Source organism: Erinaceus europaeus, chromosome 10 (genome assembly GCF_950295315.1).
Source record: "Erinaceus europaeus chromosome 10, mEriEur2.1, whole genome shotgun sequence".
NCBI classification, from domain to species: Eukaryota; Metazoa; Chordata; class Mammalia; order Eulipotyphla; family Erinaceidae; genus Erinaceus; species Erinaceus europaeus.
In genome coordinates, this window is record NC_080171.1 from 54,077,753 (window position 1) to 54,105,262 (window position 27,510).

Genomic DNA, 27,510 nt, shown 5'->3' on the forward strand with positions numbered 1-27,510 from the left:
AGTTCCAAGTTTGATCTCTGGCATTACTTGTGCCAGAGTGATGCTCTGGTTCTTTCTCTCATTTCACCCTCTCTGTGAAATAAATAAATAAATAGCCAGGTGGTAGGTAGCAAGGACCCAGGTTTAAGCCCTCAGTCTTCACCTGTAGGGAGAAAGCTTCACAAGTGGTAAAACTGTGCTGCAGATGTTGCTTTTTCTCTTCCATTCTCTGTCTCCATCTTCCCTCTAGATTTCTCTCTGTACCTATCCAATACATATTGATAAATAAAGAAAAAATATTTTAAATTTCGCAAAGCACAAGGACCGGCATAAGGATCCTGGTTTGAACCCCGGCTCCCCACCTGCAGGGGAGTCGCTTCACAGGCGGTGAAGCAGGTCTGCAGGTGTCTATCTTTCTCTCCTCCTCTCTGTCTTCCCCTCCTCTCTCTATTTCTCTCTGTCCTATCCAACAATGACAACAACAATAATAACTACAACAATAAAACAACAAGGGCAACAAAAGGGAATAAATAAATAAAATAAATATTAAAAAAAAATTTAAAAAATATTTAAAATTTTTGTAAGTATGAGGGGCTGGGTGGTGGCACACTTGGTTGGGTGCACATGTTACAATGCCCAAGGACCCAGGTTCCCACCTGCAGGGGGAAAGCTTTGCAAGTGGTAAAGCAGTGCTGTAGGTGTCTTTCTGTCTCTTGCCCTCTCTATCATTCCCTTCCTTCTCGATTTCTTGCAGTTTATATCCAATAAATAAAGATAATTAAAAAATTTTAAAAAATATTAATTTTTAAAAATATGTATGTACATGAATTAAAAAATTAGAAAAAAAAAAGCCCTTGAGACCAAAGCCTGAGGAAGTGTAGGAATGGGGATGGAGAGTGAAGGGTGCCTCCTGTGAGAGGAAACGCTTGGCGTGAGGGTGAGTCATTTCAAGTGTGCTAGGGGGAAAGGGAAATCTGTTGACTTTTTTTTTGTTCTTCTGTTTTTCTTTTCTTTCCCCCCCCCCCTTTATTGGTTTGATGATGGTTTACAGTTGGCAGTAACAAACATGAATGAGCAGATAGAATCCCCTTCAAGGATGCAGACATGTGGAATCATGGGTCTGGAGAGATCTTGACTGACCAAGGCCTAAGGTCTGCTGTGGGGAGGAGACCCTCAGGAAGGAAGGGTGTAGATGGCCCCTCAGCCTCTGGACATCCTCCTCATGAATGGATGCACCCATTTTACGAGCAGCTGGGTAACAAGGAAAGAAAGAACTATGATAGAATTTTCCTGTGGACACTTAGGAGTTCATTCCTTCACTCAGCAACTGTTTGGAGACTGCTGTGTACCCAGCGCTGTCCTGAGTGCTGAGAGTACAAGCTCTTGGTGGGGGCACAGAGCATAAGCAAATACATAGGTAAAATAGTAGATATGAGAAGGGTAATATTTGCTTCAGAGGAAAAAAGTAGTTCTTCTTCTTCTAGCGTTTGCCCTTCTTCCGTAGCCAGTCAACAGCGTCAGGTTGAAAGCTGTCAGGAGCTGCTTGTTGCTGGCTTTGAAAGTGACTGGGATCCATGTGGATTCAGTCGGCTAGGAAGGATCGTCAGTTTCCCCAATGAATGGGTACTCACGGGATGCACCACGAGAAGGTCGATCCAGTGCATCCCAAAAAAGTAGTAAAGGAGGATTACTTACAGGGTAGAGACAGGTGATGTGATTTATTTATTATTTTTACTGAAGCACTGCTCAGCTCTGGTTTATGGTTATGTTGGAGATTGAACCTGGGATTTATTTTATTTTATTTTTACCAGAGCATTTCTCAGCCCTGGTTTATTGTGGTGCGAGGGCTTGAACCTGAGACTTTGGAGCCTCAGGCTTGAGAGTCTGTTTGCATAGCCATTGTGCATTTACCCTCTGCCCAGGACTTTTTTTTTTTTTTAAATTAGTGATTTAATAATGACTAACAAGATTGTAAGATAACAGGAGTATAATTCCATACAGACCAAAGTTCCATGTCCCATTGGAAACTTCTGTATTCTTTATGCCTCAGGAAGTATGGACCAAAATTGTTAAAAAATTTTTTTCTTTACATTTCTTTATTGGGGGATTAATGTTTTAAAGTTAACAGTAAATATAATAGTTTGTACATGCATAACATTTCTCAGTTTTCTACACAACAACACAAACCCCACTAGGTCCTCTGCCATCCTGTTTCAGGACTTGAATTCTTCCCCCCATCCACCCTAGAGTCTTTTACTTTGGTGCAATATACCAACTCCAGTCCAAGTTCTACTTAGAAAAAATTAAAAATTTTTAAATATTTATTTATTTATTATTTTATTTCTTTATGGATAAAACTTTTTTGGGGGGTGCAGAAGGTGAGAGTCCTGGCTTCTGTAATTGCTTCTCCATTGGACATAGTGTTGGCATATTGATCCATACTCCCAGCCTGTTTCTGTCTTTCCCTAGAGTGTAGGGCTCTGGAGAGGTAAGACTTTGGGACACATTGGTGAGGTCATCTGCTGAACCTGGGATTTTTGGTGCATTAGGCATGAAAGTGTTTTTATATAACCTTTATTCTACCTTCCCAACCCTCTAATAAGAATAGTGGCTAGGAAACATTGAGCAAAGATTGTAGACAGTGAACCATATGGTTATCTGGGAGAGAGCTTTCCAAGTGCAGGAACATTAAATGCTAAGATTTGGTGGTGGGGTGGGCAGATAGTTCACCCAGTGGAGTGCATGCTTTACTGTGTGTGCAGATGCAGGCTCAAGCCCCCTGATACCAGTGGGAGAAGCATGCAAGGGTTGGAAGTTTCATGAGTGATGGAGTGGTGCAGCAGCATTGTAGTCTTCTCTCTCTCTCTCTCTCTCTCTCTCTTTCTCTCTCTCTCTCTCTCTCTCTTTCTCCCCTTACCAGAAGGAACATATCTGATATTTGAGACCAGTCAGGATGCCTGGGGGTGGGTGCTTATGAGCACAGAACTTGAGGGTAGATTATCATGGAAAGGAGGTGGAGGGCAAAGGAATGGCCAGAAAGGGAGGCTGGCAGCCACTGAGAGCCTTTAGTTTTCCTCTCTGCTTAAAGGGAGAGACATGGAATATGTTTGAGCTGAGTATTGAGAGCTGATTCTAGGAGTGAGGGCAGACAGAAGGGATTGCCATAATTTGGGCCGTAGATGAGGGTGGCTTGGATCCAGGCAGAAGTGTTGGGAAGACATTGAGTTTTGAGTATCTTATCTTTATTTGTTTATTTACTGGATAGAGATAGCTAGAAATTGGGAGGAAGGGGCAGACAGAGAGGGAGAGAGACACTTGCAGCACTGCTTCACCACTTGTGAAGCTTTCCTCCTGCAGATGGGGACCAGGGGCTTGAACCCAGGACTTTGTGCATTGTAACATGTGCATTCAATCTGATGCACCATCACCTGGCCCCACATTTTATTTACTTATTTTGGATCAAGACAGAGTAATTGAGAGGGAAGGAGGAGAGAGAGAGTGCCGGGCTAGCATCGCCGGAGAGAGGAGACCAGGAACTCGTGGTGGAGCAGGAATGCAAATCTTTATTCATACGGACGTCCCAGAGTCAGGTGTGAGCACAGTGAGTTTAGGCCACGTGGAGCTAGCAGAATGGCCGCCTCCCACTATGCACGCTAGCCCTTCTTCAGGTCAGGATGTGGAAGAGAAAGAGAGAGGGGGAAGAAGAAAGAGCAGAAACAGAAGTGACTTTTATAGGAGAATTCCGGAAGTGGCAAGTTGGGGTGGAATTGGCTAGGGAAGAGGGTAGAGAAAAGAAAAAGGCATTCTGGGAAGGTAGAAAGCTGGGGATTAGCAATACCCTGAGGGGATAACGTGGTGGTGATATGTAAATAATACTTGCATGGAAATATAGTGGTTTGTGGGCCCTGCCAATGTTCAACCACATCTGCACAATATCCCAACGAGAGAGAGAGAGAGAGAGAGAGAGAGAGAGAGAGGGGTGCAGCACTGTTTCACTACTCCTGAAGCTTCCCCTCTGCAGGTGGGAATGGGGGCTTGAACCTGGGCCATTGCACACCAAGTTTTCCACTGCCCAGTCCACAGTTTGGGGTCTGTTTCAAGATAGAACTGATAGGTTGGATGTGGGTATATGAGAAAGAGAATGATGACTTCAAGATTGTTGACTTGAGCCTGTGAAAACAGGGAATGAGGGCCGGGTGGTGGTGTACCCAGTTGAATGAGCATGTTACAGTGCACAAGGACCTGGGTTCAAACCCCTGGTCCCCACCTGCAGTGGGAAATCTTTGTTGTCAGGAAATTGTAAGGATGTGATAGAACCTGGCAGGGCTTGACCTGAGGAGTGCATCTATCCTGTCAGTCTCTCTCTCTACTGAGAGGTTGAGCAAGGAGGGACAGGAGGAACCCCAAAGGTTTGCCTTGTCTTATCAGACTCCCTGCCTCACAAAGCACCTTGCATTCCTGATACTATGGCCTGCTTCGTTATTATCTACATAATCATTGTTTTGCCTGAAAGATCCCTACTCATTCCATTCCTTTGATCTATCTTCTTTCTATCCTCAAGACCCTCCCTGCCTGCAGGGTATTATTATTTATCCTACTAGTTAAAACCCTTGCAGCAGTTGCTAAGGAAGCTACCTTTCCCAGACCCCTTTTGCCATTCTCTGCCACTTTCCAAACCATGTCAAGCCATTTCCTTTTCTGACTTGCCACTTCTGGGTCCGACCTTTAAAAGCCTGGGCTCCCTGATCAATAAAGAATTGAATTGCCTCACCACCATGAGCTCTGTTCATGAGTCATCTCCCTCGTGTCACTAAGTGAGTAGCAGCCCAGGCTGGCTCCGGTCGCATTCTCTCCAACCCAGAGAGTACACGCCCAGGAAGAGGCACCCCCACACTAGCCCGGCACTTTGTGAGTGGTGAAGCAGGTCTGCAGGTGTCTGTCTTTCTCCCTCTCTATCTCCACTCCTCTCAATTTCTGGCTGTCTCTAGCCAATAAATAAATGAAGATAATAAACAAATTTTTAAAAATAACTATAAAGAAAGCAGGGAATGACTTCACAAAGAGGGCTGGAAGAACAGGTCTGAGGCAGGATGAAAGGTCAGAAGTTTGTTATGGGCCAGATATACTTACATCTATACTAGACATTGGGCAGACACTTCAAGGAATTAATGGTGTAGGTGAGTTCAGCAGCCAGTGTCTGGGAGAGGTCTGGCTGGGAAACTTGGCATTGAGCCATCAATCTAGATGATAGCGACATACCCTACCATGTGACATGAGCACCTGTCAGGCAGGAACTTCAGTGTCCAGGGGCTGGGGAGGGTGAGGAAGTGGAGTGGCCAGCAAAGTTGGTGGAAACCAAGACTGATGGCAGGTTGCTCCCTGAACCCTCATGCAGGTGTGACAACGTGCGTGTCTTTAAGCTGGGCCTCTTCTCTGGTCTCTGGTGGACCCTCGCCCTCTTCTGCTGGATCAGTGATCGAGCCTTCTGTGAGCTGCTGTCATCTTTCCACTTTCCGTACCTGCATTGTGTGTGGTAAGCTGCGTGTGGCTGAACGGGGTGGGAGGCTGTGAGACAGATGTCTACACACAGGCCAGGCCCTCACTGCCCGCCAGGGTGCACAGGGGTTGGCGACAGGCAGCCCTCTCCTCACATGGACCGTCAGGTGTTTCAGAAGTAACAGAAAATATTGCCAAAATTAGAATCAGCTCTGGGGAACTAGCTTAGCTAAAACAAAAAAACCGAACAGTTTATGCTTCAGATCTGTGGTCTCTCACCTCTCACTCCATTATTAAAGCATAAAGGAGCTTGAAAACTGAGCCTGTAACCTGAACTTTAGCTAGAGCTCTAAGAGAGAACAGGGGAATCCTGGGACAGATGTGATGTAAGGACAGAGGTGGCCCACTGATTGTGGGGATTATAGGTCATTTCAGGACAGTCACACCCATTCATTTGACAGGCGGAGATAGAAGCCTGGAAAAGTGAGGTGAATTGTATAGGATGAGGTACCACAAGTTCACTAGTGGAGAATTAGAGCACTTCCTCTTTGAAATGCTTAGGAGACAGTGTTCAGGTTTTTTAAAAAGAAGCAGGTCACAAAATAGTATGCAGAGCCCTACACTCAAAAGCCGAGGAGAAGATTGAGTGGCTGTCTTCCTAGAAGCAGCTTCAACTCCAAACCATGAGTTATCTTTACTGCTCTGTCCTCCATGGCTCATGACTGCAAAAGACACCACAAACCAGAAGAATTCTACTTTAGAATGTCCCTTGCTAGATTGGGGAGATAGCATAATGGTTATGCAAAAAGACTTTCACACCAGACTCGCCCCAAATCCCAGCTACAATGTCTAGCACCACTATAAGCTAGAGCCGAGCAGTGCTCTGGCAAGCAAGCAAGCAAGCAAGCAAGCCTGTGTAAATTGATAGTATCTTGCTGAAGAGTTATTCAGCGGTAGAGCATAGGACTTGCATGTGTGAGGTCCCAGGTTCAATTTTAGCACCTTGGGGCTGGGCAGATAGCACCTCATATGCCAGAGCTGAGTGGTGCCCTGGTCCCTCTTGATCTCTTATGTAAAAATGAAAGCAAATTAAAAAAAATAAAAAACCAAACTTAATAAAAAGCAATAGCATGAGGGGGGGATTTTAGTGGTAAAGGGTCATAAAACTTGGTGAGACCCTTAGAAGTTTGACTTCCATCAGGAGATACCTAAAAGCATACTGTTTGAAAGAATTTGCCTGAATTCCCTTGGACGTATTTCCTTGTGTCTACTGTGAGATATAACTGGCTCTCATTAAAAACAGAATTATTTATTTACTGGAGAGAGAGTAACCAGAGCACTGCTCAGCTCTGCTTTTTTTTTTTTTTTTTTTTTTTTTTTCTGGATAGGACAGAGAGAAATGGAGAGAGGAGGGGAAGACAGAGAGGGGGAGAGAAAGACAGACACCTGCAGACCTGCTTCACCGCTTGTGAAGTGACTCCCCTGCAGGTGGGGAGCCAGGGGCTCGAACCGGGATCCCTATGTCAGTCCTTGTGCTTTGTGCCACATGGGCTTAACCCGCTGTGCTACCTTTCGGCCCCCTCAGCTCCGGTTTATGGTGGTACTGGGAGTTGATCTTGGGACCTTTGGTACCTCAGGCATGAAAGTCTTTTTGCATGACCATTACACTCTCCCCAGTCAGCATATGCAGGCTTGTTGCTCTCATGAAACTAATCTTTTAGAGCATTCTCACACAGCCTATTTGCTTCTATTTTATCATTTTCTGGCCACACTCAGCCTTCGAAAAAAAAATTTTTTCCAACAGGGTAATTGCTGGGGTCTGGTGCCTGCATAACAAATCTGTTTTTGAATCCATTTGGCCATTTTCTCCCCCCTTTTTAAAATCCTGTTCCTTTTGGGGGGAGTCAGGCGGTGGCACAGCAGGTTAAGTGCACGTGGCACAAAGCGCAAGGACCACCATAAGGATCCAGGTTCGATCCTCTGGCTCCCCACCTGCAGGGGAGTCGTTTCACAGGCGGTGAAGCAGGTCTGCAGGTGTCTGTCTTTCTCTCCCCCTCTCTGTCATCCCCTCCTCTCTCCATTTCTCTCTGTCCTATCCAACAATGACGACATCAATAACAACAACAACTACAACAATAAAAAACAACAAGGGCAACAAAAGGGAATAAATAGATAATTTAAAAAAAAAATCCTGTTCCTTTCCTCCTTTTTCTCTCTATCTCTCCCTAATTATTTCCTTATTTATCTTAATGGGAGAGATAGAGAGGAAGAGAGAGAGAGAACAACACTGCCCAGCTCTGGTTTATGGTGTTGCTGGAGACTGAACCTGGGATCTTAGAGTCTCAGTTATGGAAGTATTTTATTTTATTTTATTTTATTTTACTTTATTTTACTTTACTTTACTTTATTTTATTTTATTTTATTTTATTTTGTTTTATTTTAACCAGAGAACTGATCAGCTCTGGTTTATGTTGGTGCAGGGGACTGAACCTGAGACTTTGGAGCCTGAAGCACTAGAGTCTCTCTGCATAACCATTATGCTATCTACATCCCTCACCCCGTCCTCTCTTCTCCCCTTCCCTCCCTTCATCCTTGCCCTCCCTTCATCCCTCCCCTCCCTTCCCCTCATCCCTTCCCTCTGTCTCTCTCCCCTTTCTTTTTCTCTCCCTCCCTTCCTTCCTTCCTTCCTTCATTCCTTCCTTCCTTTCTTCCTTCCTTTCTTTCTTTTTTTTAAAAAAATATTTTATGTATTTATTAATGACAAAGCTAGGAGAAAGGGAAAGAACCAGACATCACTCTGGTACATGTGCTGCTGGGGATTGAACTCAGGACCTCATGCTTGAGAGTCTAGTGCCTTAGCTGCTGTGCCGCCTCCTGGACCTCCCTCTCTCTCTCTCTCTTTCCGTCAGAGGGCAGAGAGAAGTTGAGAGGAGTCTCACCTGTGGCCTCCTTTTGCAGGCACATCCTCATCTGCCTGGCTGCCTACCTGGGCTGCGTGTGCTTTGCCTACTTCGATGCTGCCTCTGAGATCCCTGAGCAAGGTCCGGTCATCAAGTTCTGGCCGAGTGAGAGATGGGCCTTCATCGGCGTCCCCTATGTGTCCCTTCTGTGTGCCAGCAAGAAGTCCCAGGTGAAGATCACATGACAGCAGGGCTGCGGCTGCTCCCCTGCTTATCTTCCCCTGTGCACTGGGCTTCACTTCTTACAAAGACAGGGGATTTCTAGAGTTGGAGGTGGTGTCTGTCTTAAAAATTCTCTTCCTTTGGGTTCTCAATAGCATGTGTGTGGACCACCAGGACCCCATTATGCTTGAGAAGAACCAAATGTCCTTCCTCCCTTCCAGAGATGGGATTGGAGAGCTGAGGGCCGCTGGGTCTGTCTCAAGTCACTCTCAGGAGGGTAGGTTGACGGGCTGCATCCTGTGTGGTTGGTGGTGGCAGGGTAGCTCCTTGGGGACCCCCCAGCCGCACAGTGTCTCACTTCTTGGAAAGAGTTGCATACCCCCCACCATTCCCACACACTCCTGGAGGGGACATCTGTTGACAGACAGCCCCTTGCTGGACAGGACCCCCCTGAGTATCTGATGGAAGACACTGGAGGTTTTCGTTTGTGAGAAACTGTCCTAAAACCAAACCAAGCACGTCAAGCACAGTCGGGTTATGTGGCTGAGGAGACTGGCTTGCAGCTCTCAGCAGCCCAGGGTTGGGGTGCATCGTCTGCTGAGAGGCTGGACTGTTGGCTTCCAGTGAAGGCAAAGCTCACAAGACACGCTCGATGCCAAAGACACCATTCTCCAAGCCATGCACCGTTTTTCACTTTTGATTTCATGTGTTCCACTGGCCCAGCCCAGGAACTTGTCAAGCACACAGATGCCAGACCCTTACCCCCCCCCCCCCCACCCCTCTACCCCCCGTAGCTTGGCCTCTATGCTAAAGGGTGAGTTAAAAATCCTGAGGGAGAGTTAGGAATCTGGAGAAAATGGGAATTCTTGGAAACATTTTCTCATTTGGACCCTCCTGTGTGCTCTCTTTCTGGAAATGACCATCAAGCATCTCTTCCTTCTCTAGTATTCATTCCAGAAACGATGCCCTGGAGGCTCCCCATGTGCCAGGGTTCCTGTGTGTCTTTTTCTCAAGTGTGGGCTGCGTTGGGGGCCACGGGGGCAATGGGGCCAGCCTGTTGCCCTCTGGTGGTATCCTCTTTGGATAAGTCTCATTGGCTGAATGGACAATCGAAGAGTTGCCTTCAAGGTGTGACGCAGGAAGTATTGACCTCAGGGACCCTCAGTTTAACTCAGGCATCTCCTACTTTGCAACGTTCCACTGAGGGAGAGAGGAGGGCAGACATGTCCGTTTGGTGTGGTCACCAAAGTTATGTCCCTCTGGCTTAATTAGCTCAGGGTTGGGCAGTGGTAGTTGGGGGTGGGGGTGGGGAAGGGCATGTCCAGGAATGGTTTTCTCTGGCTAGAATCTGCACAGGGTCTCAAGTGAAGATTCTGACAAGTAACTGGATTTGGAGTTTAAAGGCCAATGACTTTATTCTACATCTTTATTTTTCTTTCTTTCTTTCTTTTGGTCACCGGGGTTAAGGCTGGGGCTTGGTGCCTACACTATGAATCCACTGCTTCTGGTGGCCATCCTCCCCCTGTTTTTTCCCCTTTGCTTTTTTTTTTCTTTTTTGATAAGACAGAGAGAAATTGAGAAGGGGAGGAGAGATAAAGAGAGGGAGATAAAGATAGACACCTGCAGACCTGCTTCACCATTCATGAAACGGACCCTCTGCAGGAGGGGGGCTTGAACCGAGGTCCTTGCAAATGGTGATATGTGTGCTTAACCGGGTGTGCCACGGCCTGGCCCCCTATTTCTGTGGTTTCCAAATTAGTAGAACCCTATTTGCAGTAAGTTGTATTTATTGAACCCTAACATTTGAAACATGTTATAGTTTATCAACTTAAAGCTGTTTTAGGGTTATATTTCTGTCATTTCCATAGTAATATATCAGAGAGTGAAAAATCCATATTGACAGGAGTCGGGCGGTAGCGCAGTGGGTTAAGTGCATGTGGCACAAAGTGCAAGGACTGGCACAATGATCTCGGTTCGAGCCCCGGCTCCCCACCTGCAGGGGAGTCGCTTCACAGGCTGTGAAGCAGGTCTGCAGGTGTCTATCTTTCTCTCCCCCTCTCTGTCTTCCCCTCCTCTCTCAGTTTCTCTCTGTCCTATCCAACAACGACAACAATAATTACAATAAAACAACAAGAGCAACAAAAGGGAATAAATACATATATATCACAAAAGAAAATCCATATTGACAAATGGTAGTTTCCAAGGTTAGCAAATTTGATAGCTCTACATGTCCCTTATTTTGGTCTAAAATATGTGTGGAACTGTGGAATCTCAGATGCTCCTCTAGGAAACCTGGGCGGTGTATGAAGCAGCTGTGAAATTCTCTTGGGTTTGCTATGAAATAATTTTGGATTGCTTTTGCAAGCATGAGTTCTGATCTCATACATTCTCCACATTAGGAACTTGGTGTATGTATGGAAGTGTAGATGAGAAGCAGAGAGTGAAGAGGTAGGCTATCTGTGTGAGAAGCTTAGTTTCTATCTAGAGGGTTAGTCAGAGGATTGACCTTTGCACCAACAGTGTGTGTGTGTGTGTGTGTGTGTGTGTGTGCGTGCGCGGTCCTATGGGGGGAGGCGGTGGTGATGGTGGAGGGACAGGAACATTTCTCTATCAGGTAAAAAGTTAGTTCCCTGGGGAAGAGTTGCTTCAGACACAGTATGCTGAGCTTGCCCTTCTGGAAGTTTCTGAGTGTCTTTCGAAAATAGAGATCAAATGTGACAGGTAAAGGAAGGCAGTATATGCCCCTAATTATAGAGTTATTTCCACCCCATCTCAAATGATTAAGATAAAATGTCAGGAAGGATGCTTTCCTTATGAAAAGCAGTATGCCCTTCTAGAGATTGATTTTAAAGAATTGAGCACTGAGGGAGAAAGTGAGGGGAGGGCATAAATATTTGAGAAAGACAAAACCAAACCCTATAGTTTTTATTTATTTTTATTTATTTTATTTTATTATTATTTTTTTAACCAGAGCACTGTTCAGCTCTGGCTTATGGTGGTTCAGGGGATTGAACCTGGGACATTGGAGCCTCAGGCATGAGAGTCTGAAAAGCTGACGTATAATAGTACCTATATTTTCATTACCTAAGGACAACCATTATTATTTGGCGGGGGCATATTTTCTCCCGCCCCCAACATAGTTATAAATAGATGTGTTTTTAAAGCTGGCAGTTTGACTGTACCTTGAAGAAGTCTAAATAGTAGTTGCGTATTTTTTCATGAAAACACTAGAGTTAGTTGAACACTTGAGTCCCATCACTGGATCTTGACACCGACTACTGAGTTTTCCTTTGTAATCGAGCTAAATGTGAATGAGCCCTAAGAGACAATGGACTGAATTCTACTGATTAAAATGTTTCTGCTCCTAGCTTGATGGCACATGGGAAATGGCTCTTAAATGTTTGGTTTTATGTGTTTTGAAGTTCTCAGATTTTTCCTTTAAAGAGAATGACTTATTCCATTAATTCATGTGCAATCAATAATCTTTTCTTCTGTACTGATAATGCAGGGAAGTGGAGATTGGGGCGTTAGGAGTCAAGCCCTGGTAGTTACTTACATGACTCTTAGATTTTTGTTCTGGTTAGAATTTGCCCGATATCCATAACCAGCAGGAACTGGATTCAGGATATTAAAAAAAACCAAAACTACATTACCAAGTAACCATCTAAATCAATATTCCTGTCTTATAATGTTTGATTAAGAATTGATTCCTGAAAAAATAATTGATTATATTCTCCCTTTTATGATTATATTATAAAGAGCAATCACTTTGGTGAACTGATGTGACATGCGTGGAGCTGAGTTATCTGAGTCTCTTATTCATGGACTACATTTTGGGATAACTCTATGTTCCTTGCAAGAGTGCCTAAAACATTCATGATCAGAGATTAAAGGTCAAACATATTCTGTTGGGGAACAAAGCCTGATCTTCATCAAACACAGGCTTTGTGGAAGAAAAAAAAATACAGTCACCAGTTTTGTGTATTGGATTTCTCAGGTGTATGAGAACCTCTCTCCCCAACTCCTCATACGGGTGTGAGCCAATGCCATGTTGGAGGCTCTGAGCCCAGGACTTGAGTCTTCCCTAGTTCTTTCCTTTGGGGGCTATATGGAATCATCTCTTGGGGGGCGGGGGAGGGCTGAAGCTGGCCCAACCAGAACCCCTCTCATTGCTCCCCTTTCTCTAAATAAACTCGGGACCTTTTATTTTAGTTTATTTTTCTTGCTGGGTGCTGCCATTCCTGCTGGCCAAGGAGATGTCTTGGGCCATACTGGGACTTTCAATGGAGGTTCTAGACATTGTTCTACAGACTTCAAAATAACCCCCTATTCTGAAGGACTCTTTGAATTCTATCTTCCCATATAGGCTAAACGATATTTAAGACTTTTAGAAATGCAACATGTAACCAGAGCAAATACTTTATTTTTAGATAGAGGTGCCATGTTTATACTTTCTACTATATATAGGGGTATATTGCAGAAGAGAGTTCTGCCATTTAAAATCTCCATTGTTTTGGGAGTGACTTAAGACTTTTAGAAATGTTTTTTTTTTTTTGCACAATATATATATATATATATATATACATTATTTTGTGAACAATGACACTTGTTTAATATTAAAAGCCACAAGTGGCATTTTCTGTGAATGAATAGGTCTGTGCTTGTGTTTATTTCCAAAATAATCTCTGCAATGTCTGTAGTGAAAACTGCATTGAATGAATGACAGAGCAAAGTGCACTGGCCCAAGTCCCTTGGTATCATTATTATTTGTTAACCGATGGGTTTCTTCTCAGGACTATGAAGTCAGTACATCTAAATAGTATAGCATACTCAAAGCAGGTTTCTTTCTTTTTTTTTTTATTAAGAATTCTATAGAGTCGGCCAGTAGCACAGCGGGTTAAGCGCACGTGGCGCAAAGTACAAGGACCAGTGTAAGGTTCCTGGTTCGAGCCCCCGGCTTCCCACCTGCAGGACTGCAGGGGAGTCACTTCACAGGAGAAGAAGCAAGTCTGCAGGTGTTTGTCTTTCTCTCCCCCCCTCTGTCTTCCCCATCTCGCTCCATTTCTCTCTGTCCTATCCAACAATGACGACATCAACAACAATAATAATTGCTACAACAACCATAAAAAACAACAAGGGCAGCAAAAAGGAAAATAAATAAATAAATAAATAAATAAATAAATAAATAAATAAATAAATAAATATATTTTGGGAGTCAGGCTGTAGCGCAGTGGTCAAACACAGGTGGCGCAAAGCGCAAGGACCGGAAGAAGGATCCCGGTTTGAGCCCCGGCTCCCCACCTGCAGGGGAGTTGCTTCACAGGCAGTGAAGCAGGTCTGCAGGTGTGTCTGTCTTTCACTCCCCCTCTCTGTCTTTCCCTCCTCTCTCCATTTCTCTCTGTCCTATCCAACAACGATGACAACAACAATAATAACCACAACAATAAAACAAGGGCAACAAAAGGGAATAAATAAATATTTTTAAAAAGGAATTCTATAGTTATGCCATGTGAAAATATAAACTCAAATACAGAAAACTAATCTGTTCTGGATTTTACCCATGCACTGAGCAGACCATGTACCATTTAAAGATAGTTATTGACTTTAGCAGAAAAATTTGGTACCTACCTATTTTACTTAATTTCCTGAGATTGTAATTTTACTAAAGAATTCATAGACCATTGTGTTTAAAATATGTGGCCATCAGAGGTGAAAGACTGGGTTAGGGGAGGGGGTAGATAGCACAGTGGTTATGCAAAGAGACTCATGCCTGAGGCTCCAAAGCCTCAGGTTCAATCCCCCGCACCACCATAAGCCAGAGCTGAGCAGTGCTCTGGTGTTTCTTTGTGTCTCTCTCAAAAATAAAAAATCAAAAAATAAGTTTCTTTTAAAAAGAAAAAAAGAAAGACTGGGCAAGTATTATCAGTATTATATAGACGGAGGGGAGAGGTGTGTCAGTGATTAAACCTTATTCAAAGAGCTACCTCAGAGCTACCTCAGAGCTGTAATTCCAACCCCTTGTTACTGTGACCTTTTCTGTTCTTTCTTTTTCAAAAGATATATTTAGGAATGAGAGAACCAAAGCACCACTCTGGCACATGTGATGCCAGAGATTGAATTTGGGACCTCCTGTGTAGAAGCCCAACTCTCTGTGTAGCCAGCCACTGTACCACCTCCAAAGCTGCTAGGTTTGCCCGTTAATTTGTTTTTCTTCCTTGTAGAAGTGAAGGAAAGAAGTGTGACCACAGAACCTTTTGACAATCTGATAGAAACTATCTTCTCCCTAGGCACATGCTGAGATAATCTGAGATAATACTGAAGCCAGCCAGCAAGAACTGCTGTGTGACAAGACACTAAGCCAAAATTCAAATCATTTCTGGTGCTCACCAGAGCTCTACTTTTTCCACTACCCTCAGAGAGAGAGGCTTGGTGGCAGGCTTGAACAGGGGCAGATCTAAGTTCTGGGAACTGAACACTTAGGACTGCACAATGAATTGTGATTTAAATCTCTTTCACTGTCTCTTTCCTGGTGTATAGTATCAGACACTCACTATGAACATTTCTGGGTTAAGGTATTATTCTACCACTTTTTTTTTTTTTAACCTAACAAGTAAAAGCAAATTACTAATGGTTGGGAGAAGCAGAGCATCACTTGGGCATATTTTGGTGCCAGGGATTGAATTTGGGACCTCATGCTTGTAGATCTCTGCCAGCTGTGCCATCCCTGAGCTGTTATTCTGTTTACGTTTGTGCTTCTGAATTTTTCCATAAAAATGTTTTTTTTTTTTTTTTTTTTTCTGGGCCCTTCTACTCTCTTCAAACCTCCGCCCTCCACCCCAGGACTCGTAGTTCTGCCTCCTGTTAGGGAACTAAGCTCAGGCTGATTCTGTCTCTCACTATTCCCTAAAGCCTGGCTGCACTTACCTTGCTTGTAAAGTCTTCTGAGTATTAATTCACAGAAAGGGAAGGATTCCCTTCCCTTCCCTCTTCTTTCTCTCGCTCCCTCTAGGTCTCCCTCTTAGTGTTGGTTTATCATGTTTCTCTCTCAAACCACTTTGTTTTCGTTTTTGGAAACAAGAGCAATAAAGACACAAAAATAGCAAAGAGTAACAACATCAGTACTTTTTGTATTAGGACTGATGAAGGGAGAGTGACAGAAGGTAAGTTCAGAAACACGAATTGACAGACAAGCAAGGTGGCAATGCTGACATTTAGTAGCAGGAGAAACACCAATGAAACCAGGGCGGGGCCTGGAGAAATTCATGGAGTAATACTGCCATCTTGTGGACTACTCCAGTATTGCTTAGCTTCGCAAGGGAAACCCATATTGCCAGTCGCACCCAATACTCATTATAATTGCCTGCAAACATTCACAGGTTAGATAACCTCTTTTGAGTCCATGATATTTTCCTGGACATTTTTTCAAGAAAGATTTATTTATTTAATTTATTTTCCCTTTTGTCGCCCTTGTTGTTGTTTTTTATTGTTGTTGTAGTTGTTGTTGTTATTGATGTCGTCGTTGTTAGGTAGGACAGAGAGAAATGGAGAGAGGAGGGGAAGACAGAGAGGGGGAGAGAAAGATAGACACCTGCAGACCTGCTTCACAGCCTGTGAAGCAACTCCCCTGCAAGTGGGGATCCAGGGCTCGAACCAGGATCCTTACCTTGGGCTTCGGGCCCTGTGCGCTTAATCCGCCACGCTACCGCCTGACTCCCTCAAGAAACACTTCTTCCGGGACTCAGGCGGTAAACCCGTGGTGCAAAGTGCAAGGACCGGTGTGAGGATCCCAGTTCGAGCCTTTCCTGGCTCCCCACTTGCTGGGGAGTAGCTTCACAAGCAGTGAAGCAGGTCTGCAGGTGTCTGCCTTTCTCTCCCCCTCCTCTCTCCATTTCTCTCTGTCCTATCGAACGAACAATGACGGCATCAACAAAAATAATAACTGCAACAACAGTAAAACCAACAAGGGCAACAAAAAGGAAATAAATAAATAAATATTTTTAAAAAGGAAGATTTCTCCTTCCTCCCTCCCTTCCTTCTTTCCCTCCATTCCTCCCTCCCACTCTTACTCCTTCCTTCCCTCCTTCCCTTTTTCCTTCTTTCCTTCCTTCCTTCCTTCCTCCCTTCCTCCCTCCCTTCCTTCTTTCTTTCCTTCCTTCCTTCCTCTCTCTCTTCCTTCTCTCTGTCTCCCTTTTCCTCTCCCTCTCTCTTTCAAAATTGAGGGGGCTGGGATGTAGCACAGCGGGTTAAGTGCTCAAAGCATAAGGACCAGCGTAAGGATCCCTGTTTGAACCCCTGGCTCCCCACCTGCAGGAGGGTCGCTTCACAAGCAGTGAAGCAGGTCTGCAGGTGTCTTTCTCTCCCCCATCTGTCTTCCCTTCCTTTCTCGATTTCTCTCTGCCCTACCCAACAACAACGACAGCAATAACAATAACAACAATAATAATAATAATAACAATGATAAACAGCAAGGACAACAAAAAGGAAAAAATAGCCTCCAGGAACAGTGGATTTGTAGTGTAGGCACTGAGCCGCAGCAATAACCCTGGAGGCAGAAAATTAAAAAAAAAATAAAAATAAATTTAAAAAAAAGAAAAGAAATTGAGAGGGAAGCAGGAAATAGAGGAGTGAGACAGCTGCAGCATGGCTTCGACATCCTCGAGGAAACACTCACGAAAGACATGTCTCTGATATCTGATTACTGTAAAAAATGGCGACTAATCCCTAGCACTGCAAAAACGGTATCATCTGTTTTCCATCTACACCATGCCTCGGCCTCGTGTGAGCTTAATGTGCAGCTTGGCGATAAGAGAATCCAGCATGAAGCCCAGCCAGTCTATCTTGGCGTTACTCTCGATCGCACTCTGTCATTTCACAAACATCTCATAAAAACTGCAGCAAAGGTGGGCGCGAGGAATAACATCATTGCAAGACTGGCCAGCTCCTCATGGGGCGCGAGCGCTTCCACACTACGATCATCATCTCTGGCATTATGCTATTCCACTGCAGAATACTGTGCCCCAGGATGGTTCCGTAGCCCCCATGTCCACTTGGTCGATTCCAAATTATATTCCTCCATGAGGATAATTTCTGGAACCATCCGTTCCACCCCAGTTCCATGGCTGCCAGTTCTTAGCAACATCACCCCGCCAGCTATTCCTCAGGATGCGGCATCATCTAAGTTCATTTCCCACGTCTACGCTCGACCGGACCTGCCAATATACGCGGATATCTTCGCCCACCCTGTCCAACGCTTGACATCTTGTCACCCAATCTGGTCCCCTACGCCTACACTGAACTTCTCTGTTCCAGTCTCTTGGAAACAGAGTTGGCAGTCAGCTGAGGTAAAGAACAAACACCTCATCACAGACCCCTGCAGGCGTCAACCCGGCTTTGACCTAGCACGTTATGATTGGGCCCTCCTCAATCGCTATCGAACAGGCCATGGCCGGTGCACCGCTATGTTCCATCGCTGGGGAGCCAGAGATGACCCGAACTGCCCCTGCGGCTCCAGACAGACTATGACCCACATAGTCAACGACTGCCACCTCTCCAGATTCAAAGGAGGTCTCGAAACTTTACATCAGGCTCAACCTGATGCTGTTGACTGGCTACGGAAGAAGGGCAAACGCTAGAAGAAGAAGCATGGCTTCACCACTCATGAAGGTTACCCCGGAGACCAGGAGCTCCAACCCAGGTCTTTGAGCATCATAACGTGCACTTACCAGTTGCACCACCATCTGGCCTCTTCCTGGACATTTTAAAAAATAAATATTTATTTGCTTATTAGATAGAGATAGAGAGAAATTGAGAAGGGAGGGAGAGATATAGAGGGAAAGAGACAGAGAGACACCTGCAGCCCTTCTTCACCACTCGTGAAGCTTTCCCATTGCAGTTAGGGGACAGGGGCTTGAACCCAGGTCCTTGTCTGTAATGCTTACGCTTAACCAGGTCCGCCACTGCCTGCCCTTGGACATCTTTCAAGGAAGGATCTGTTTGGGGTTCCACTTTTGTGAGCTCTTCTAAACCTAATGAGCACCCTGATGTTCTGCTTCCAAATACTTGGCACATTGGAGCCTAGGGCATTTTGTGATTTTATTTTTCCTGAAGGAGTCTGAGGCCCATGACCCCGGAAGTAGTAAGTGGGTGAATACTCTCTCACCCCTAAACCTCTGTACTCCTTCCCTGCTTTGCTCTGGCAACTAGAAGAAGGATCCGTGTCCACTGTGCTGAAGTTCTGACTAATATCCATCCACCAGGAACCTTTTTTTTTTAAATTTATTTATAAAATGGAAACATTGACAAGAACATAGGATAAGAGGGGTAAAATTCCACATAATTTCCACCACCAAAACTCCATATTCCATCTCCTCCCCTGATAGCTTTCCTATTCTTTAAGCCTCTGGGAGCATGGACCCAGGGTCGTTGTGAGGTGCAGAAGGTGGAAGGTCTGGCTTCTGTAATTGCTTCCCCGCTGAACATGGCCGTTGACTGGTTGATCCATATTCCCATTCTGCCTCTCTCTTTCCCTAGTGGGGCAGGGATCTGAGGAAATGGGGCTCTAGGACACATTGGTGGGATCGTCTGCCGTGGGAAGTATAGCTGGCAGTATGGCCCACCAGGCACCTTCTATGAGCCTTGCATGGTCCCTGGGAAGTAAGGACGTGGCACTGGGACCAGCACCTGCATGTAGCAAGACTGAGGCTACTGCTTCACTTGAGGGTTGGTAGCTAGAGCACAGGGGAGGCACAGTATCTGCTCTTTTCCTCTGTCTCCTTGGGTATTCTTGCCTTTCTCAGTCTGAGTGGGAGCTTCCTGTGACTACGGTAACAAAGAACTATGCACAGAGCCTGTGTAACCTCTGCAACCCTGCCAGTCTGAGCTCACAGTCCATGATCACAGCTAGGAACATTCTAGGCTGCACTCATTTCAGGACCAGTCTTCATTGAGTGGCAAAGCATGTTGACTCAGTCTCCCTTTGAAGAATGGGGGACTCCTTACCATTGCTGCTCTACAGTGGGGGCAAGGTCCTGTAGAGGCCCACAAGAGGGCTTAGGATGATGTTCCTGATGGAAATGACTGGTGATTGTGGAGAGAGGGATTTGTTAGAGGCCTAGGCCCATCATATCTATGTAGGAATCCCAGGATTCCTAGATGATGGGGTGGCCTGGTAGTGACCAAATGGGCCAGCATTAAAGTGTGCCCTTATCCAGCTTTTTGTAAACCTTACTTTATCAAACAAGGCTAGTCTTAGAGTGAGTGAGGGAAATGAAGTAGGGGGTAGGAGAGTACGATATCCAGGCCTAAGTAGAAAATATTTGATTAAGTATATTATAGTGTCTTTTTTAGGTCTTTCTACATGCTGCACTTATTGAGTCGAAGTCTACTCACTGCAGAATATCACACACTTCACTTTAAGGTATATATTTTCCCCTAACTTATGGATACATGTGTACATGTGCCTATCTAGGTTCTATAACTTTATGAGGAGGTGTGCTATCCAAAATGGAACTAAGAAGTCCTATGAGCAAGGAAAGTTACTATTTTTTCTTTTTCTTTCTTTCTTTTTTTTCTTTTTTTTTTTTTTTACCAGAACACTGTTCAGTTCTGGCTTATGGTGGTGTGGTGGATTGAACCTGGGATGTTGGAGCCTCAGGCATGATAGCCTCTTTGCATAACCATTATGCTATCTACCCTTCACCCATGAGGAAAGTTCTTACCAGAGCTGGAGGGTTGACATCCCAGGCTTGGCGTCTCTGGACATAGTCTGAAGTGAAACATGGCCAGGTGGCACTGGTTGCACTGATTTGGTTGAGGCCAGCAGACGCAGAATCAAATGATAGAAATCAAGAGAAGCATGAAGAAAAACAAGTAAAGCCCCAGAGGTTCCAGGACTGCGAGAAAGAAAGATTCTAAAGAGAATGAGGAAAATTCCTTGCTATCTTAGCGTTTAAGAAGGCAATAGATAATAATTATTATAATCAAGTCATTTGGGAGCTTGGTTTACTTTAAAAATCCCATGGTTGGGATTTATTGTACCATTGGAGGCCTCACCATGATTGATGTCATTTAATGCTATTTACAAATAATAATATCTTAGATACTGACAGGAGTGGTTGCTTCTGGTCTCCCTGGTCTAAGATTATGGGTGATTAAATATTTTTTAGAAGTTATTATTGGAAATGCAGTAACAATTTAAACCCCTTGTTAGAATTCAACCAGTTTACAAATTTGAAATCGTAAGTGCTTAGATTGAAGGAATATATACTCAGAACTGATGTCTATGCATTTGAAGAGCTTGAGATATTCAATCTGTTTTCCCCTTTCATATTGAATACATAGTTGCCAGGCTAGCGTGAGGGTGTTTCTTCCTGGGCACGTGCTCTCCGGGTTGGAGAGAACTCAACTGGAGCCAACCTGGGCTGCTGCTTACTCAGCGACATGGGAGAGGAACCAGACACTCGTGGCGGAGTGGGAACACAATGTGTCTTTATTGATCAGAGACAACGCTTTTATAAATTTTTTACTGGAAGCGGCAAGTCGGAAAAGGAAATGGCTAGGAAAGGGGGTGGAGAAAAGGAAAGAGCAGGAAGGTAGAAAGCTTCCACAGAAACTGTTGTGAAGGTTTTAAGCAGTGGGATTAATTAATACCCTGCACGCAGGGAGGGTCTCAGGCAAAACAATGATTATGTAAATAGACCATAATATCAGCAATGGAGGATGGAGCAGAGCAGTGGGGGGGCTGGCTTAAGGCCCGACACATAGTGATTTATAAGATAGAATTTAATAGGCGTATATATACTATTCCTGCCACCAAAGGTCTATGTCCCTACCCCTAGCCCCGCTACACTGGAGCTGAAAATCTACCTTTTTCCCTCCCTTCCCCCAGAGTCTTTAACTTTAGTTCAATACTCCAAACCCAGTCAAATTCTGTTTTGTGTTTCCCTTTCTGTTACTTCTTTTGTTACTTTTTCTGTTCAACTTTTGTTACTCATCTTTCTCTTTCTGGCTTATCTCACTTAACATAATTCTTTCAAGCTCCATCCAAGATGGGTTGAAGAAGGTCCCATATTCCCAAAGGGTTAAAGAATAGGAAAACTATCAGGGGAGGGGATGGGATATGGAATTCTGGTGGTGGGAAGAAGGCAGATTCATTATTCTTAATAGCTGAGTAGGACACCATTGTGTATATATACTGCAGTTTTCTCAGCCACTCATTTATTGTTGGACACCTGGGTGGCTTCCAGATTTTGACTATTATGAATTGTGCTGATATGAATATAGGTGTACACGTATCTTTTTGGATAGGTGTATTTGTGTTAAATATGAATAGATATGAACCCTAGGTCAGATTGATGGGTTTTATAGTTCATGATATTTATATACTTTCCTCATATTTGGAAGCTACTCTCTGCCCTGATCCAATTCTCTACTCCTATTCTCAATGTTGACACCATCTTTCTAGATAATACTTTTAGCCCACTTGCATGTTAACTGTTGTGCTCCAGCAAAAATTAGTAAAATCATGGGCCCCTTGGAATATACCTAAAATAGACTTCCTAGCTTCTTCCCAAATGAAGACCCTTAGTATCATCTTCTATGTTCTTACCTTTAGGTTCTTGACTATTAAACAATTTTTTCCTGCTTTATACCATACTGCTTTTCAGCCACCAAGCTGCAGACACTACCATGATGCCATCCTGACTTCCCTGGGCAGACAACTTCACCAATGTGTCCTGGAACCTCACTTCTCCAGAGCACTACCCCACTAGGGAAAGATAGAGACAAGCTAGGGGTATGGATTGACCTGCCAACACCTATGTCCAGCAGAGAAGCAATTACAGAAGCCAGACTTTCCACCTTCTGCACCCCATAAATAATTTTGGTCCATACTCCCAGAGGGATAAAAAAAATAGGGAACCATTCAGTGGAGGGGATGGGATACAGAACTCTGGTGGTGGGGATTGTATGGAATTGTAACCCTTTTATCCCACAATCTTATTAATCTTTATTAAACTGCCAGGCTAGAGTGGGGGTGTCTCTTCCTGGGCATGTACTCTCTGGTTTGGAGAGAACTCAACCGGAGCCAGCCTGGGCTGCTACTCACTCAGCAACACGAGGGAGATGACTCAAGAACCAAGCTTGTGGTGGTGAGACAATGCAATTCTTTATTGATCAGAGAGCCAAGGCTTTTAAAGGGCAGACCTGGAAGTGGCAAGTGGGAAATGGAAATGGCTAGGAAAGGGGTGGAGAAAGGCAAAAGGGGGCTGGGAAGGTAGGAACTTCCTTAGCAACTGTTGTGAGGGTTTTAACTGGTAGGATTAATACTACTCTGCAGGCAGGGAGGGTCTTGAGGGTAGAAAGAAGATAGATCAAAGGAATGGAATGGGTGGGGGTCTTTCAGGCTAAACAATGATTATGTAGATAGGCCATAGTATCAGGAATGCAGGGTGGAGCAGAGGTGGTTGGCTTAATGTTTTAAGGAATGCCAGTGTCCTGGAGGCAGAAAAATGCAGGGTGCTTTGTGAGGCTCCTCACAATTTCCCGACATTAAACCACTAAAAAAAAAAATCTATGCACCATGTGCTTAAAACAGAAATAAACTGGAGAAATAGCATAGTGGTTAGGCAAACCAATTTCATACCTGAGACTCCAAGGTCTTCTGGTTTAATTCCTTGTACCACCATAAGTCAAAGTTGAGCAGTGATCTGACTCAAAATAAATATAAATAAGTAAATAAATAAATAATATAAATATAGTTTGGGAGCTTAGAAGTTTGGTATTGGTTTGGATGCTTCATCCTGGAGGCTTCAAAGGAGCATCTGGCCCAGATCTCTCTCCTAGCCCCCGTGCATGACAAAGCAGGTACATTATCCAAGTGAGCTATGTTGCTAGCCCAAGACACCAGTTACTGAATTCATGGTCCGGGGGCCAGTTGGTGGAGCATCAGTTAGAATGAACTCCTTCCCACGCACAAGGACCTGAGTTCAAGCTCTTGGTCCCCACTTGCAGGGGGTAGAGCTTCATGAGTGGTGGTGTAACCTGTGTGCTTAACCAGCTGCACCACCACCCAGATCCCTGATATTTATTAATTCTTTTATAATTAATTAATTAATTAACCAAACATTTTATACCAGAGCACTACTCAACTCTGGCTTATGGTGATCCTGAGAATTGAATTTGGCAAGGGCTTTGCAGCTTCAGGTGTGAAAGTCTTTCTGCATAACCATTATGCTGTCTCTACCACTCAGAAAGATCCTTGTGATTATGCTGCTTGGTCACTTCAGAGTGATACCCTTGCTCATGGGGACTAGACAAAGGCAAAAGATGCTCTTATAGAAGTTTTCCAGACTGGCTCCAGGCAGAAGGAGGAGCAATGAGCTCATCTTCGGAGTCCGAGAGGTGCTGTCCTGAGTGTCCACCAGGGGGCAATGCAGGCAGGCCAACTGGGCTGGACAGCAGAAATTCCTATGTACTCTGTTCTCTCAGTTGCCTCATCCTACAGGGCCTTGGTGGGTGACTCCTGGCAGTATAAAGGCGGCCCGAGGTGGGGTCTCTGCTCAGTTTCCCAGAAATGCAGTCACTGCTATAGCACAACATCCACGATACTCTTCAGGACCCTTCCTTGCAGAAACCCACTGTTCAGACCTTGTTTCTATTTTTTTCATTAAAGATTTATTTATTTATTATTTATTTTCCATAGAGACAGTGAAATTGAGAGGGAATGGGGAGACAGAGAAGGAGAGAGAAAGACATCTGCTGACCTGCTTCAACTCATGAAGCTTCCCACCCTGCAGGCAGAGTCAGAGGGCTTGAACCTGGGTCTTTGTGCACTGTAATGTGTGCACTTAACCAGGGGCACCTCAACCCACCCCTCTATTTTTCATTTCAAAAAGATGATGAGAGAGTGAGAGTGATAGTGATAGTGAGAGTAAGAGTGAGAGTGTGTGTGAGAGAGAGAGAGGAGACCGTACCGATGAAGCTTCCTTCTTTCAGTGTGGTTGGGGCTAGGCTGGAACCTGCTTTGTGCACATGGCAAAGCAGCACACTATCTGAGTGAGCTATTTCATTGCACCAAGGAGTATAATTTGGAAAGCACACAACTGACTTGGCTCTGCAGGCTGTGCCTGGTAGTGACTACATGTGATACTCTGGGCCATCTATCCAGAATTTTTATTAATTATTATTATTATTATTACCTCCAGGATTATCGCTGGGGTTTGGTGCCTGCACTATGAATCCACTGCTCGTGGCGGCCATCTTTTTCCCTTTGTTGCTGTTATTCTTGTTGTTGCTATTATTGTTGTTGTTGGATAGGACAGAGAGAAATGGAGAGAGGAGGGAAAGACAGAGGGTGAGAGAAAGATAGACACCTGCAGACCTGCTTCACCGTGTGTGAAGTGACCCCCCTGCAGGTGGGGAGCCGGGGGCTTGAACTGGGATCCTTACACTGGTCCTTGCTGTGTGCTTAACCTCTATGTGAGCTTAAACCTGTGTGTTACTGTCTGCCCCCCACCCTCAAATTTTATTTTTTAAAGATCTTTATTTATGAGAAAGACAGGAGAAGGAGATAGAGAAGCAGAACATTGCTCTGGCACATGCAGTAACAGGGAATGGACTCAAGACTTCACGCTTGAGGGTCCAATACTTAATCCGCTGTGTCACCCCTGTGCTGAGGAGAAGGTCAAACGAGTGCTTACTGTTGTGCTTTTCTGAGGCCTCCAGTTCCAAGGAAGCTGACAGCAGGTCCTGGAAAAGCACATGGCTTCATATTTGCAGAGACCCAGGGATCGTTTTCTGTTGGAGAGTAGGGCCCGTTATACCGGCAAGTCCAGGCTGTTGTTTCCATGAGGTCCAAGTGGGTTAACACCCAGCCCTCCCTTCAGGTCAAGAAGAGGGCAGGTCTCCCTGACCTCCTGAACTGAGGATGGATGGCTTCTTCAGAATGGGGGCTACCTTTCTGCACATGCCTCTCCTCTCCTTTAAAACAAAGGCTATGGATTACAGTACATTGTGTTTGGCCTAACTTGAAAGTCACCACAAACGTTTTTGTTCAACTGCCGCCTCCTCCTCCCCCTTCCTCTGAAGTGCCTGTAATTTACCCTGAAGTGCTTGTAATTTACCCCCAGGGAAAAATGCATTGTGAAGCTTGTGATCAAACCTTGTATGGTAATTCTTCATTTGTGATCAAATAGTTTGTAGGTCAACATGCGGCTATGCATTGTGTTGCTTTGTGCTTGGGGTAATGATTACCTTGACTGTCTACCTGGGCAATGGGTATATGTACTTGCTTTCTTTTTCAATAAACCAATAAACGAATTGCCCTCCGAGGTTTTTTCCAGAGCTGACTGTCCTGTTTCTCTGCACACTTCACCCTCTACACACTGAGCTACCCCAGGACCCCCGGAGGACGCTTTTGACCTCTGTCTCCCAACAGCCAACAGGGGAGACAGGCAGACCCAGAACAAGCCTGCAGTTTTCTGTTGCAGTTCCACACCGTATTTAGCCAGAGCCAGCAGCCTTCATCAAACACAACAGGCATGTGGCAAATTTCATTTCCCTGGGTGCCACCACATTGAACTCGTCAGCTCCATCTAGTCACCTAAGTTGGTGGTGAAAAGCTCATGCCATGACCCAGGCAAATAGGGAGAAAGACAGAAATCCTTCATTTGAAAATTGGCTGTTATAGAGTGTGCTCTAAAGTAGACACATTGTGCAAAGCACCCATATCTCAGGCCCATCCCCATGGCTGTTTTTCATCACTGGGGTCAATGAGCCTGTACTTCATCCGGTGTGGGACAATGGGACAGGGCCATCTCTGGTGTGTAGACACTTGAGGGTTCTTCTCCTCTTCCTCCTTCTTCAAGATTTACTGATGAGAAAGAGAGAGGGAGAGAGAGAGGAAGGGAGGTAGGGAGAGAAGAGAGGGAAAAGGTAGGGGGAGATGGATCCTGGAGAGGGAGAGGGAGAGGGAGAGGGAGAGGGAGAGAACCAGAGCATCATTATGGTACATGGGATACCAGGGACAGAACTTGAGACCTCATGCTTGAGAGTCCAATGCTTTGTCCCTTGCACCATTGCCCAGGCTGGTGTAGTTTCTTCTTCTTTTTAAGCAATGATTATTTTTTATTTTTTATTTTTATTTACTTTTATTATTTATTTTCCCTTTTGTTGCCATTGTTGTTTTACTGTTGTAGTAGTTATTGTTGTTGATGTCGTCATTGTTGGATAGGACAGAGAGAGAAATGGAGAGAGGAAGGGAAGACAGAGAGGGGGTGAGAAAGATAGACACCCGCAGACCTGCTTCACCACTTGTGAAGCGACTCCCCTGCAGATGGAGAGCCCGGGGCTCAAACTGGGATCCTTACAGGGTCCTTGTGCTTTGTGCCTGCGCTTAACCTGCTGCGCTACCGCCCAACCCCCTGTAGTTTCTTCATTTAGGAATAGCTGGGGGGACTTTTCTTATTGAGTTGGAAAGGCTTTCTGGCAAGGAAGCAAGTCTTTTGAATATCATATTTACCATTATTTAACATATTTATTGTTATTTAACACACTAAGGTTTGATGACTTTGTTCAAGTGGTCAAACCTGTTCATCTTTTCCTTAAAAATGACAAATATCTGTATGTGTGTCAGACATCTGAGCATGAAGAGCTTTAAATTATTTTTTAAATCAATATTCATTTATTCATTCATTTATTATTTATTTATTTTTAGTACAGCCCATGTTATTGCTGGGGCTTGGTACCTGTACAATGAATCCACCACTCCTAGTGGAGATTTTTTTCCCCCTCCCCACTCCCCCTTTCTTTTATTTATTGGCCTTTACCACTCCCAACAGCCTTTCCCCCACCCCCCCCATTTTATTCAATAGGATAGAGACTGAAAGGGGAGGGAGAAATAGAGAGAGAGAGAGAA

At 44.7% G+C, this 27,510-nt stretch overlaps 1 protein-coding gene across 9 annotated transcripts in view; it reads left to right on the forward strand.

Annotated features, from left to right (window-relative positions):
- The window catches only part of ACER2 (alkaline ceramidase 2), an 82,107-nt gene that overhangs the window by 36,764 nt on the left and 17,833 nt on the right, over positions 1-27,510 (forward strand). For 4 of the 9 annotated variants that reach the window (XM_060199615.1, XM_060199616.1, XM_060199618.1 and 1 more), the window contains 2 exons: positions 5,375-5,512; positions 8,434-8,605. In XM_060199615.1, coding sequence (XP_060055598.1) covers positions 5,375-5,512; positions 8,434-8,605 — 310 coding nt within the window. Of the gene's footprint in view, positions 1-5,374; positions 5,513-8,433; positions 13,248-14,818; positions 16,181-27,510 lie in introns of those variants that run through there. The other 5 variants (XM_007535705.3, XM_060199622.1, XM_060199621.1 and 2 more) reach the window with 4 other exon arrangements.